This window comes from Wasmannia auropunctata, unplaced genomic scaffold, assembly GCF_000956235.1.
Source record: "Wasmannia auropunctata unplaced genomic scaffold, wasmannia.A_1.0 LD336099.1, whole genome shotgun sequence".
NCBI lineage: Eukaryota > Metazoa > Arthropoda > Insecta > Hymenoptera > Formicidae > Wasmannia > Wasmannia auropunctata.
Window position 1 is genome coordinate 379,966 of NW_012026791.1, and position 11,957 is coordinate 391,922.

At 35.9% G+C, this 11,957-nt stretch overlaps 2 protein-coding genes across 3 annotated transcripts in view; both read left to right on the top strand.

The window, feature by feature from the left end:
• The first annotated feature begins 2,309 nt into the window (after positions 1 to 2,309).
• LOC105462058 (condensin complex subunit 3) lies at positions 2,310 to 6,104 on the top strand. Its single transcript, XM_011708587.1, has 7 exons — positions 2,310 to 2,661; positions 2,870 to 3,666; positions 3,773 to 4,307; positions 4,388 to 4,687; positions 4,811 to 5,158; positions 5,238 to 5,750; positions 5,903 to 6,104. Exons 1-7 carry the CDS (start codon positions 2,554 to 2,556, stop codon positions 6,020 to 6,022), a joined length of 2,721 nt encoding a protein of 906 aa, XP_011706889.1. The 5' UTR covers positions 2,310 to 2,553; the 3' UTR covers positions 6,023 to 6,104.
• Positions 6,105 to 9,597: 3,493 nt separating this feature from the next.
• The window catches only part of LOC105462067 (DNA-directed RNA polymerases I, II, and III subunit RPABC3), a 56,121-nt gene continuing 53,761 nt past the window's right edge, over positions 9,598 to 11,957 (top strand). The window contains exon 1 of one of the 2 annotated variants that reach the window (XM_011708595.1): positions 9,598 to 9,714. In XM_011708595.1, coding sequence (XP_011706897.1) covers positions 9,642 to 9,714 — 73 coding nt within the window. In that variant the 5' untranslated portion in view covers positions 9,598 to 9,641. The remainder of the gene's footprint in view (positions 9,715 to 11,957) is intronic. The other variant, XM_011708606.1, reaches the window with a different exon arrangement.

The window sequence follows — 11,957 nt, forward strand, 5'->3', positions numbered from 1 at the left end:
GGGAGAGGAGAGAGGTGAGAAAATGAGAGGAATGAAAGAGAGGAGAGTACGTACCTATATGTGTCTGTATGCGAGAAGGGGAAGAAAGAGACATGTGCGATGGATAACTTTAAAGGCTACGGAGAGAATCCGCAGCGCTATCGACAGGGTGTTCCGTGCCCCGGGGGGCCGTAGGAACCGAAAAAAAAGCTTTGCCGTCGTGCGCAGCCTCTTTACTTTTAGGCTAATATAATTTAATTATTATTAATAATATTAATAGTAATAATAAATAAATAATAATGATTAATAATAATAATAATAATAATAATACATGTTACAATAAGATATTATTAGATGTAATTATTATATATGGTTTAGTCTAGATCGTGTTGTTGAAGAAAAAAAAAACAAAGTACGTATAAGCGAATAAAAAAAAAAGAAATTGAGGACAAGTAAAAAAAAAAAGATCCGGCGTTAGAGGGGTGGAGGAGGGAAAAGGAGAAGGAAGAAGAGGAAAGAAAAAACGGGTCGAAAGCAGACACACGTACGTCAGACGGGGGAGCAAGTATCGGTCTAAGACCACACGATCCTTTTTGCGGTGGACTGAGCGGGACGACGTCGTGCTTATACTTACATGCTTATATATATTCACGCGCGTGTATTAAGCGCTTCAAGCTTATTATCCGTGGAGTGCAGGACAACGTTTATGCTTTCGTATATATTTGCGTACGCGCGATTTAGAGGAGGTATCCTCGTTAGATGCGATTTTATCGCAGTCGTCTGTTCTTTTCCGCGTATTTTCGAGGAAAAAAAAAACAAAAAATAAATAAATAAAAACAAGCGATACATAATGCCTCGTGCGCAGCTCTTCGCGGTGTCTCCGAAGACGAAATACATCAGGAACGTCGTGATTCTTTCCTCCGCAATTGAGATACATGTATACACACACGTATATGCACACTCCGATCCACGAGAAACGGGGTTCTTTCATTTTTCCCCCCCCACGATCTGAGAAAAAAAAAAGACTCGGGAATTTTCAGCATTCGTTAAGAAAATCCCTGCTGGTGGATTTTTTGATGCCGCGCGCCTGCACAGCCCGCCGCATACCGCGTCGGAATCATTGAACGATTAAGAAAAATCTTAAAAAAAAGAAAAAAAGAAAAAGGAAGAGAAGAAGGCGGATAACGTTTTATTAATACTGTACATATTTTAAATAATTGAAAACGAATAAATAGATAGCGCGCGCGAAAGGCGGTGACCTCGCGACTGAAAAGGCGGTCTCGTTTCTTTATTAGGGAGAGGGAACGCTTTTTTGGTCATGGGCCTGCCGCACTCTTCTTTTCTGTTTCTTTTTTTTTCCCTTGCGTTTAAAACGTCGCGTATATATGCCACACACGTCCACACACTTTATACATCGCGTGTAGAAAAACACCGGTTATTATGTGCTTGGAAATGACACTTTATTACATCGTTTCAGCAGTTACTTATATATATTTTCTGACTGACGATCCTTTTTTGCAATTATTATTCGATATAATACATTTTGTTTTTACATGCAATACACGCGTGCGCGCACACACGCACACACACACACACGCACGCACACACACTCACACATACACGCCACACACTTCGCACACAATATATACACATGGATTACATTGCAAACTGATACAAATACAACCCAAGTGTCATTACTTTTGATGTTAAATAAAAAATACATAATTAATAAAGCGGCCTATATTTTTCTTATCTTTCCTTTTTTATTGACAACCGTCAAATAATTAAGAATGCCGCACTATTTTTGCAACTATTATAGGAATTATAGGAATTATACCGCGATGATTTTTGCGATTTATATATCGTTCCTTTTTGTTATTGTGTAGTTATTATTATTATTATTATTGTTGAAGATATTTAAATAAATAAAAATAATGATACTAAAATAAATCGTTTAAATTTGCAGGCAGAAATATTCTCGAGAAATTCTGCGACTCTGAAAGTCTGTGACTTGTAAATTTGTAAAGATATAATATATAGATTATATTGTGATGTTTAAATCTCAGTTCTTGATTTGTTTCCGTAAAATATTAATTAATTTACAATCCTACATTTCGTATAAATTTTTTTTTACTGTAAATTTGTCAAAGAAATATATATATGTATATATGTGTATATGATTTATAAATTGTATCACAATTTCAAAACGTAGACACATATATGATGTATATTTCATTAGATATTAACGAGGAAATATTTGAGACGAAATAATGTCATGAATTATAATAATTATATTTTAACGACTGAAATTGTTAGGTAACAAATTCAAAGTGAGATCCAATATAGATAAATTTCATCGATTGTTTTTATCATTCGATTATTAAAACCTGAACGTCAATGAGCCTGATGGTCTAATCAATAGATGGCACTGTAATCGTAGAGCCTGACTGCCTAATCAGTAGATGGCACTGTAATCGTATTGACGCTTATTTGAAAAGTTAACGTATCGCCTGTCCTGCGTTCAGGTTATAGCGGTTATAGGGTTGCAGGATTTTACTACGTTAAAATACAATTATGGCTCCTGCGATAAGAGATAACATGAAAACCATATTTCACAAAGTGCAGTTCAACAAAACCGATCATCCGCAGTACATAAAGAAGCTCACAAAGTTATATGAGAGGGTGAGTTTCACGAAATGCTTCTTTCGAAACAATTTTGATTTTGCATCTTTCTTACAATAATATTTAATACGATTCAGAATTTATTGGGCTGATTATAGTAATTTAAACTAATATCCGCTTTGTACGTAACATATTTGCCTTGCTTGAAACAAATGGTACTTTGTGATATGTATATATTAATTTTTTTTTTTTTTTTTTTTTTTTTCAGACTAATTTAGATACATTCTGGGAAAATTTTGTCTGGTGTCTGAAGGTGCCTCTTTCAACATCGCAACAGCACCCATATGTCATAAACACATTAGAGTTTTGCGCTAAATTTTGCATGAGTTTCTATCCATCCCTGGAGAGCGAAACCACAGAGCCAATCTCGCCATTTCTTAGCAGGTTATTCGAGTTTCTTTTATCGAGTCACAATGCTAAGGATAAAGGAGTGAGATTTCGCATATGCCACTTTCTAAACATGCTCCTGAACTCCATGGGCGATAACGCTTTCATCGACGACAATCTGTGTGACCAAATTACAGTCAGTATGATGGATCGATTGTTGGACAGGTCGCCTAAAGTCAGAGCGCAGGCTGTCTTTGCCTTATACAGATTGCAGGATCCGTCGGACGAGCAATGCCCTGTGATAAAAATGTATCTCTTCCATGTGTCTAAAGATCCAAATGCCGAGGTCCGTAAGGCCGTGCTAGCTACTATGGGCAAAAATCAGAAAACTCTACAGGCTGCATTTATAAGAACACGAGACATTGATGACTCTGTGCGTAAGACGGCGTACGAATTTATCAGTAAGATCACCATGCGTTCCTTGACTATTGAGCAAAGGGAATGTTTATTGAAGGACGGTCTCAAAGACAGATCCGAGAGTGTCAGGACATGCGTAAACAATGTTTTATTGCCAGCATGGCTAAGATATTTCAAGGGAGAGTATATGAATCTTATTCATGCACTAGACGCAGGGATAGGAACAGAGACGGCAACTTTAGCTTTACAGGTATTATTCAAGTAAGTGTCTCGTTTCGTAAGAAAAATAAACAACTGATAAAGTTAATATATGTGTGTTTGCGTGTGTACATGTCATTTATATCTTTTATTAAATGTTGCTTTACAGAAATGCTAATTTAAAGGTTTTACTGGAGCAAGTGCCGATAGATAAAAATACAAGATTGATTCCATTAACGAGCTTAACGAATGAAAATGTTTTATACTGGAAATGTGTAATACAACATCTCTATCGTCTTTCCTATACGGAAGAGTTAGAATTAACGATTCCAGAATTATCAGAGTTTTGTAAATATATACGCGATTTCATTGCTCTCATATCATCTCAGCCATACGAGACGTGGGAAAACGAGAGTCACAAGTTTATTCTGTTGCAACTTTTTGAAATATCTACTACGTATGATCTCTCAGACGAAGTAGGCAGGAAGAATCTGAACGAAGTGATAATAGACACTTTAATGAGCGATCATTGTTCCCCTAAAATAATTGAGTGTCTGGTGAGTCATTTGGCAAAAGTGATACCAGAGGCCAGCAATATGCTGAATGCTGTTGCTAATGTTATTAGCGAGACTAGGCTGCCGTTGAAAGAAAATGTAGTCACTCAGCAAATTACTGCAGAGCAACAGCACAAGAACAACATGCAAGTGAGTACTGTAAAATCGACTCTATTGTTCAAAGTGTATCTCGAAATTCTTTTATTTTCCTGTGTCAATGTGACTTTTAGAAAGCTAGATTAAAAGTTGAAGTAATGGAGCTCGAAGAGGAATTGTATCAAGCAGTCAAGGAACAAAATTTTCTACAAGCTGACAGCCTTAAAGAACAGATCAATGGCTTGAAGGAGGAGATAAGTCGTTTGTCTAAAACACCCGAACCTGTAATAACTGAGGATAATATGCGGGAAGAGAAAAATGATACCGCAACTATGGTGAAATGTCTTGATATTCTATATGTTGCGATGCAATCTATGCGCGTGTTAACACCTACGCTCCGAAGTTTGATGTGTTTTGTTTTAAACAGTCTTGACGTAAGTGTGCATATATATTTTTCAGCATGTGTATGTGTATATTAAAAAAAAAATTTGCATCCTATTTTACATCTATTTATTTTATCGTCACTTATTATGATTTAATCTAACTTATCATTTCAGCATCCTCACGATAGTGTACATGTATTGGCACTAAAGACGTTGGGTGTTTACTGCATCTTGGACAAAGAATTGGCTAAGAAACACATGATGATATTCTTTTACCAGTTTTCTCTTGAGCAAGAAAATCAGGAGATATGGGTTGTTTCTTTGAAGGGAATATTCGATCTCTTGCTTATGTACGGTTTGGAATATTTTGATATATTGCAATCTCCGGAAGAGAACAGATCTGAGAAGACTCGCTCGCTTTATACACACGATGACAGCAATTTGTCCCTAAGTAAACGAACTGAGATAGAGGAGGGACCTTGCAATTTCATTAAAATCTTAACTGGATTGCTGACCAACGCGGTAAAGTAACAATATCCTTGAATTTGGGTAAAATTGAATAAAATGTCAAAATGCGGTAATTATATGGGAAAATTTACAGAATCAAGATTTGCGCACTACTGCAGCGGAAGGACTCTGCAAGTTGTTGCTCAATCGACGAATCAATAGCAGTAATCTAGTGTCGCGCCTGATAATTATGTGCTACAATCCAGTCAACGCCGATGACATTTATCTTCGTCAATGCTTGAGCGCTTTCTTCGACTGTTTCGTAGCGCGCGTGCTCGACGCGCAAGAAATGCTCGAAGGCGCATACTTTCCAACATTGCAAGTTCTTTGCAACGCGCCAGACATTAGTCCTTTACGAGAGATTAATGCGTATCACATATCTAGGTTTATACTGAGTTTAACTAGACGAGGTTGTCAGAAGACCAGCGGACAAATGTTTTACACGCACAACAATCTTGCATTTGCTATATTGGCTGAGATCTTGAATCCAGAGAGCAAAATAGATCAAGAAGTTCTTATTAGATCTTTAACAAACTTATGTATTCAAATCGAGGACGATCTATCGAAACAAAATCTGCAAAAGGCCATCAAGAATGTTACGAAAATGGTATGCCAGTTATATTTTTCATATTTCTATATCAAGTCACTTTCGTATAGTTTATTTTGTGATTTAGTTATTACAATTATACAATTATTTGTAAGCTACATGCATTCTGCATTGATATACATATGTATTAATATGGCAATTTAATTTGACAGGTGATGAATTATGATAAACGATTGCTCAAATATGTTCAGCAATTTAAACAAAAATTAGAAATGCCCTCTGAAGTAACAGAAGGAATTAACATGGAGGATGGGAGTGAAAGCGAAGACTAAATAACATACGATTTGTAAATATATAAATTTTTTACTTTCATATAAATTTTTATGACAAATAAAGTAAACGAAGTATGTAATATTTTATTATATAATATATAAATTTTTGTATCTATTTAAATGCCTTATCGATTTTCGAGCTTGTCAAATTTTATTTTTACGCGATTTATTAGACACAATTTTTAGTTTCTTTTTCTGTTTACAAATCGTATCCTTATTCAAAAGTGGTACAACTGAAAAACGTGATTTACACAAATCATTACTATGAAATGAATGAGTTAAGCAAATTACTATTAAATGAATGAGTTACGTAAATATTACTTTGCCAGTTAACTATATTAAGAAACTTGATTTTTTTTTATTGTGCAATTTTTGAAGTAAGGATGCGATATGTATACATTACTATCTAGACTGTTTAATAACAGAAATTACACAGGTTTATAAGCGGTCCTAAATAAGATCTTAAAGATATCTTAAAATAATGTCATATATATATATATATAAAGATGTAAATTGAGATACAAGATATTTCTCATAGATGTTAATTTCCTATTTCTCATAGATGTTAATTTCTTTTTAATATATATAAAACATCTTCGAAATTTTAAGATGGCTGAGATGTCACAATATCCTTCGTGAACAACTCGATGTAAACCCTTGATAATTTTTCATTATATATTAATTTTTTTTTCAAAATTGCAAAATTTTTTTAAAAAGTTTCGAGTAATTGCGAGTTTTTTTTTGTTCATTATTGAACATTGGAAGTATTCGAAAGTTAACGATAAACGTAATTTCTTTTATTCCGCATTGCGCAAGATTATGAAATTCCTAATTTTACGTAATGCACCGCGCCAATATGTGTCATTATATCGAGGCGTTACGCGATACGATTCTCTTCCAGACGCTCGTAAAAGTGTAATCCTCGCAGCGATCATCGATGCTGCGTAAAAACTGATGGTCCGCTTAGTGGCTCTCCCTGTTGGTGCTCGCTTACGAGCACCAAGGCCGTCCAGATAATCCAGTAAACGTCTCGTTAATTCCTGGATTGCATCGATCTTCAACTTTGGAACCGTTTCCTCGTGTAAACGGATGGCTTCCGACAAATTCGCAAGCTATATTCGTGACAGTCTTTCCCTTCCTGCTTCCGAAACATCGACATCACGAATTGCACGTCACAAAAGCTTTTCTTTTCACGGATTTTCGAATATCTGATCTTTGAAACGAGAGTGCTCTTGCGATTCGTTAACAATACTTGGGATATAAAATCGGAAGAAATTAACACCTCATTTATAAAAGAAAATTTCTGATTTTCTAAATGAGAGATGATTTTTTGTTTCATTCTGCAATTGGAAGAAAATGGTATTGATAGAAATTGCAAGTCTATATTTATTATTTTATTACCGTATTTTATGAAGGAAGGTGCTGTCGATTTTTTAAATTGAAGTTTCTATTTTTGAAACAGTTTATGTCATTAGCGCTATTTACCCGTCGCAAGAAGTCTTTGATGAAGGTGAGTAATGCACGAGAGAGACGCGCGCGTGTATGATTCATAGAAACGTCGCAGACGTATTATAACGACAAACCAAATATAGATTGCAATTTTAAATTCCATAAATTTTGAAGAATGAAATTTTTGAGAGCAAAATTGTAGGAAGGAAAATTTTTATAAAACTTATATTATTTACTATATTGAATTATATACTTTATCATATATTAACATATTATATTATTTTAAAAACGTATTTATGCACGAGAGAGACGCGCGCGTTTATGATTCATAGAAACGTCGCAGACGTATTATAACGACAAACCAAATATAGATTGTAATTTTAAATTCCATAAATTTTAAAGAATGAAATTTTTAAAAGCAAAATTGTAGGAAGGAAAATTGTTATGAAACTTATATTATTTATTTATATTATTTACTTATATTATTTACTATATTATATACTTTATCATATTATATTAACATATTATATTATCTTAAAATGTATTTAAAGATTGTAATTTATTCATCGAATTGCTTTCAATATAATACCAGAATCGACTTACATTTATAAAATTTTAACAAAAATACCGAGACCAAAAGTTAACTTTTGTAATTGATTTTATGTCTCGTTATAATCATGTTGAATTCTTGTCAATTTTAGAGTCGACATAAATTCAAAGTTGTTCCGTAGATTTCAAGATTACACGGATTATTTACGTGAAATCTACGTGATGTTTACATGGTTTTTTTTTGCTACGTAGACAATTTAGACTTGTAAACTATGTAGAGTGTAGACTATTGTAAATTGTCATCACTAATATATACAATATAAAAGAATTAAATTGTAAAGCAGTCTCTACCCACAGTAGAAATGTCCAAAATATATCTAGGAACAGGCTAACACGACATCTTTCTAGGAACAGGATATCACGACATCTTTAGGATATTCTTTATGTATTTTGAACATTAATTTAACTACGAGATTAAAATTAAGAATGTAACCAGAGAATTTTTCTTACTCAAATGGTAGTTTTTTTTTTTACATAAACGTTAAATTATATGTATTTATTAAATGAATAAATATATAGTTACTGACTGTCTACATAGATGACACTTTATACAATAGTTTACGTTTTACGTTGTCTACACGTAAACGTAGAGTACAATCATATATGTGTCATCTATGTAGACAGTCAGTAGACTATATATTTATTCATTTAATAAATACATATAATTTAACGTTTATGTAAGAAAAACTACCATTTGAGTAAGAAAAATGTTCTGGTTACATTCTTAATTTTAATCTCGTAATTAAATTAATATTCAAAATATTGTAAACATCAAGAATATTTTAAAGATGTGGTATTTTTAGCCTGTTCCTAGATACATTTTCGACATTTCTACTGTAGGTAGAGACTGCTTTATAATTTAATTCTTTTATATTGTATATATTAGTGATACAATTTACAATAGTCTACATAGTTTACAAGTCTAGATTGTTTACGTGGCAAAAAGACCATGTTAAACATCACGTAGATTTCACGTAAATTTAATCGTAAAAATAATCCGTGTAGACGTAATCTTGAAATCTACGGCACCACCCTGGTTCCAGAGCACCATTTGTACGTAGAGATGTAAAATAAACGTTTTTTTTTCTAATAGAAAAAAACATTAGAAAATAAACGTGTTTTATTTCATTGAAAAAATACAAATTTAGTTTTTTTCTAATCCCGATAGCACGACTAATTAATTGTAAATAGTATTTATATAATTATATAATTAATTTTAATGTGATCTACATTTAACTTTTACAAAAGGAGAATCGTTTATTATCATCATTTTAATCGTAAAGATTAAAATGATGATAATTTAAATCTACTATCTATAAAATAAAAAATCTTAAAAAATTAACTTATATTAAGCAAAATATATAGATATTAAATAGGAAGCTGAAGAAAAACAAAATTTTGAGAAAAACGAGGCTTATGTTTAAAAAAAAACGTATTTTATGAAAACAAATTTGGTTTTTTTTCTATTTACATCTATTTGTACGCACCTGGCAGCGTTTTGTCTACGTCAAGCTCCGTCAGAGCGCGCGCGGTGCGGTCCGTATGTGTAGTAATCCGCAACATGGCGGGCGTGCTGTTCGAGGATATTTTCAACGTGAAGGACATCGATCCGGAGGGCAAGAAATTCGACAGAGGTAAAGTCCATGTCGCGGAGCTTACAGTTTCGACGCGTTCGCGCTTCCGACTTGCCGCGGCGGTGATGCGCGCGCCATTTTCACTGCCAGAACGGTAGCGTCTCTCCGCGCCGGAGCTGCTCGACCTTGCCGATAGCGCCGGCACGAGCACATGGTGCGCGTTAACAGCTGAGCGCTTTCGATCTCTCTCGTGAAATCTCTCCCGCAAACGTATCTTATCCACTTTACTCGCTGTCACGACCGGCGGCTGCAATGTCGACCGATAAAAGAGCGAGACAGTCTCGCGCGTGATGCCGATATGCCCGACGTCGCCGATCCCGCCGTCGTTGATCGGCACGATTCAGTAGTGTTGTACCGGCGTGTCAGTCGGCGGGTTATTCGAACGTGGACAGTAGCGCGGTTGATGGTTAAAAGCGATGGAATTCGTAAACGATAAATGGTTGAAATTTCAATTAATAATAATTCTCGCTTTGAAAATTTTGATTTCAATTAAAAAACGATATTATGACTTTTTATGTTAAATTTAAAACCTGCGCCCCTTTCCGCTTTCTTTCTTTCTTTCTCCCGGAAGACATTTTTCATGTTTTTAAATTCGTGTTTGTGTTACGTATATCGATATCTCTCTCTCTCTCTCTCTCTCTGCGTATTCGTCTCGAAGGACCTCACGGCCCTGATAATCAGCGTGGCCTTTCCGCTCTACATTTTTGCCGCTCGCTCGTGGACCACGAGAGAGTGGAATTTGCAGAGCGACGTAGATCGGAGGAGGCGACCATGACCGAATTCTCTGCCGGAATATATTGGATCTTCGCTGTGTGTGCCGTGTCCTATTTACTCTGCCGCACAAAGATTATTGTTGCATTAAACAACTCTTCTCTTTTTTTCTAACGAACTCAGGACGATGCTCGGCAGAGCGCTTCATTGAAGAGAAAGGTGTCTGGTTCAGTTTGGCTGCGATTAGACTCATTATAACCTTAATTGTTTTTAAGACGGATAAATTTTAATCTTTGAATAATTTGACAAGTATAATTTTTTTTAATTTTTTCCCCCTTGATTACGCCTCTTTTATTAATTATTCGTATTTGTTGCCATTAATCGCGACGCGTTATAGTATAAAAATTATAAGAATATCCGAAGAAGGTATTAGTTTTAACAGTTGCAGGGAATGGACAGTGTATATATTGTCACTTTCAATTTAGATAATCCAAATACTTAACCAAATACTTGTTCGCGCAAATTCTCTGATTGTCCGTAATCTATATAGCAGTTATGTCTTTATGCAGAAGTTATATATCCGTATATATAGCTACAATTCCAAATTCTCTCCTCGTGTTCCACATGTATCATTATAGACAGAACTACAATATAAAATCGGTGTTTGGCTATCTCCGATTTAGATAACCCAGATTGTCAGCGACAGGTTCATTTGAATGGCCTATAGGATGGTTCTTTCTTCCACACGCGTCACCATCCTTGTCTCTGTCTCTCTCTCTCTCTCTTTCTCCGCGTCATCTTTCATCTCGCACTCGATAGAACACGTTATTACCATATACACGGCATATATCGACCAACGAGCGTTCTCCGTGTGCGATTGTGAATTTCAAGTCGATAATTGGGTAGTGCCCATCCGCTGGCTGACGAGCGACGAGCGTCGCAAAACGAGAATGTCGAGAGCGAGGGGGATGGGTGGAACACAGGAGAGCGGGACGTTTCTCCTCTCTTCCTCTCTCACTCCCTCTCTCCTTTGTGAGGGATGGAACCGGGTGCTCGCTTACGACCGGTCGATGCAGCGAGGATGCCCGCAGCAGCAGCAGCAGCAGCGCCGAGCAACACGGCACTAACGTAATATGACGCGACTGCGTTGCTGGGTTGAGGAGAGAGAGAGCAGAGAGAGAGAGAGAGAGAAAAAGAGGAGGCAGCGAGGATTGCGAAACGTTGCGCGGAGAGCTGTGAAGCAGCAGCCGGGACGCGTGAGTCGCGCTGGTGGGGGTTGACACGGTCAAGGTCAGCCTCGGTTCTAAGGTCGCGGGGGGATGTCATCTCACAAGAAGGGAGCGCTTGAATAATATTCCATCTCTTTCTCATTCTCTCTCTCTCTCTCTCTCTCTCTCTCTTCTTTCCGTCACGTCTCTTTCTCGTTCTTGTACGTTTTCGGCTTCGCTTTCGGATCAAATCGTGTAAAGCGAGGACGTGCGTTCCCCGTCTTCCTCTCTTCTCGTTTCTCTTTCCTTCCATTCCTCCCCCCC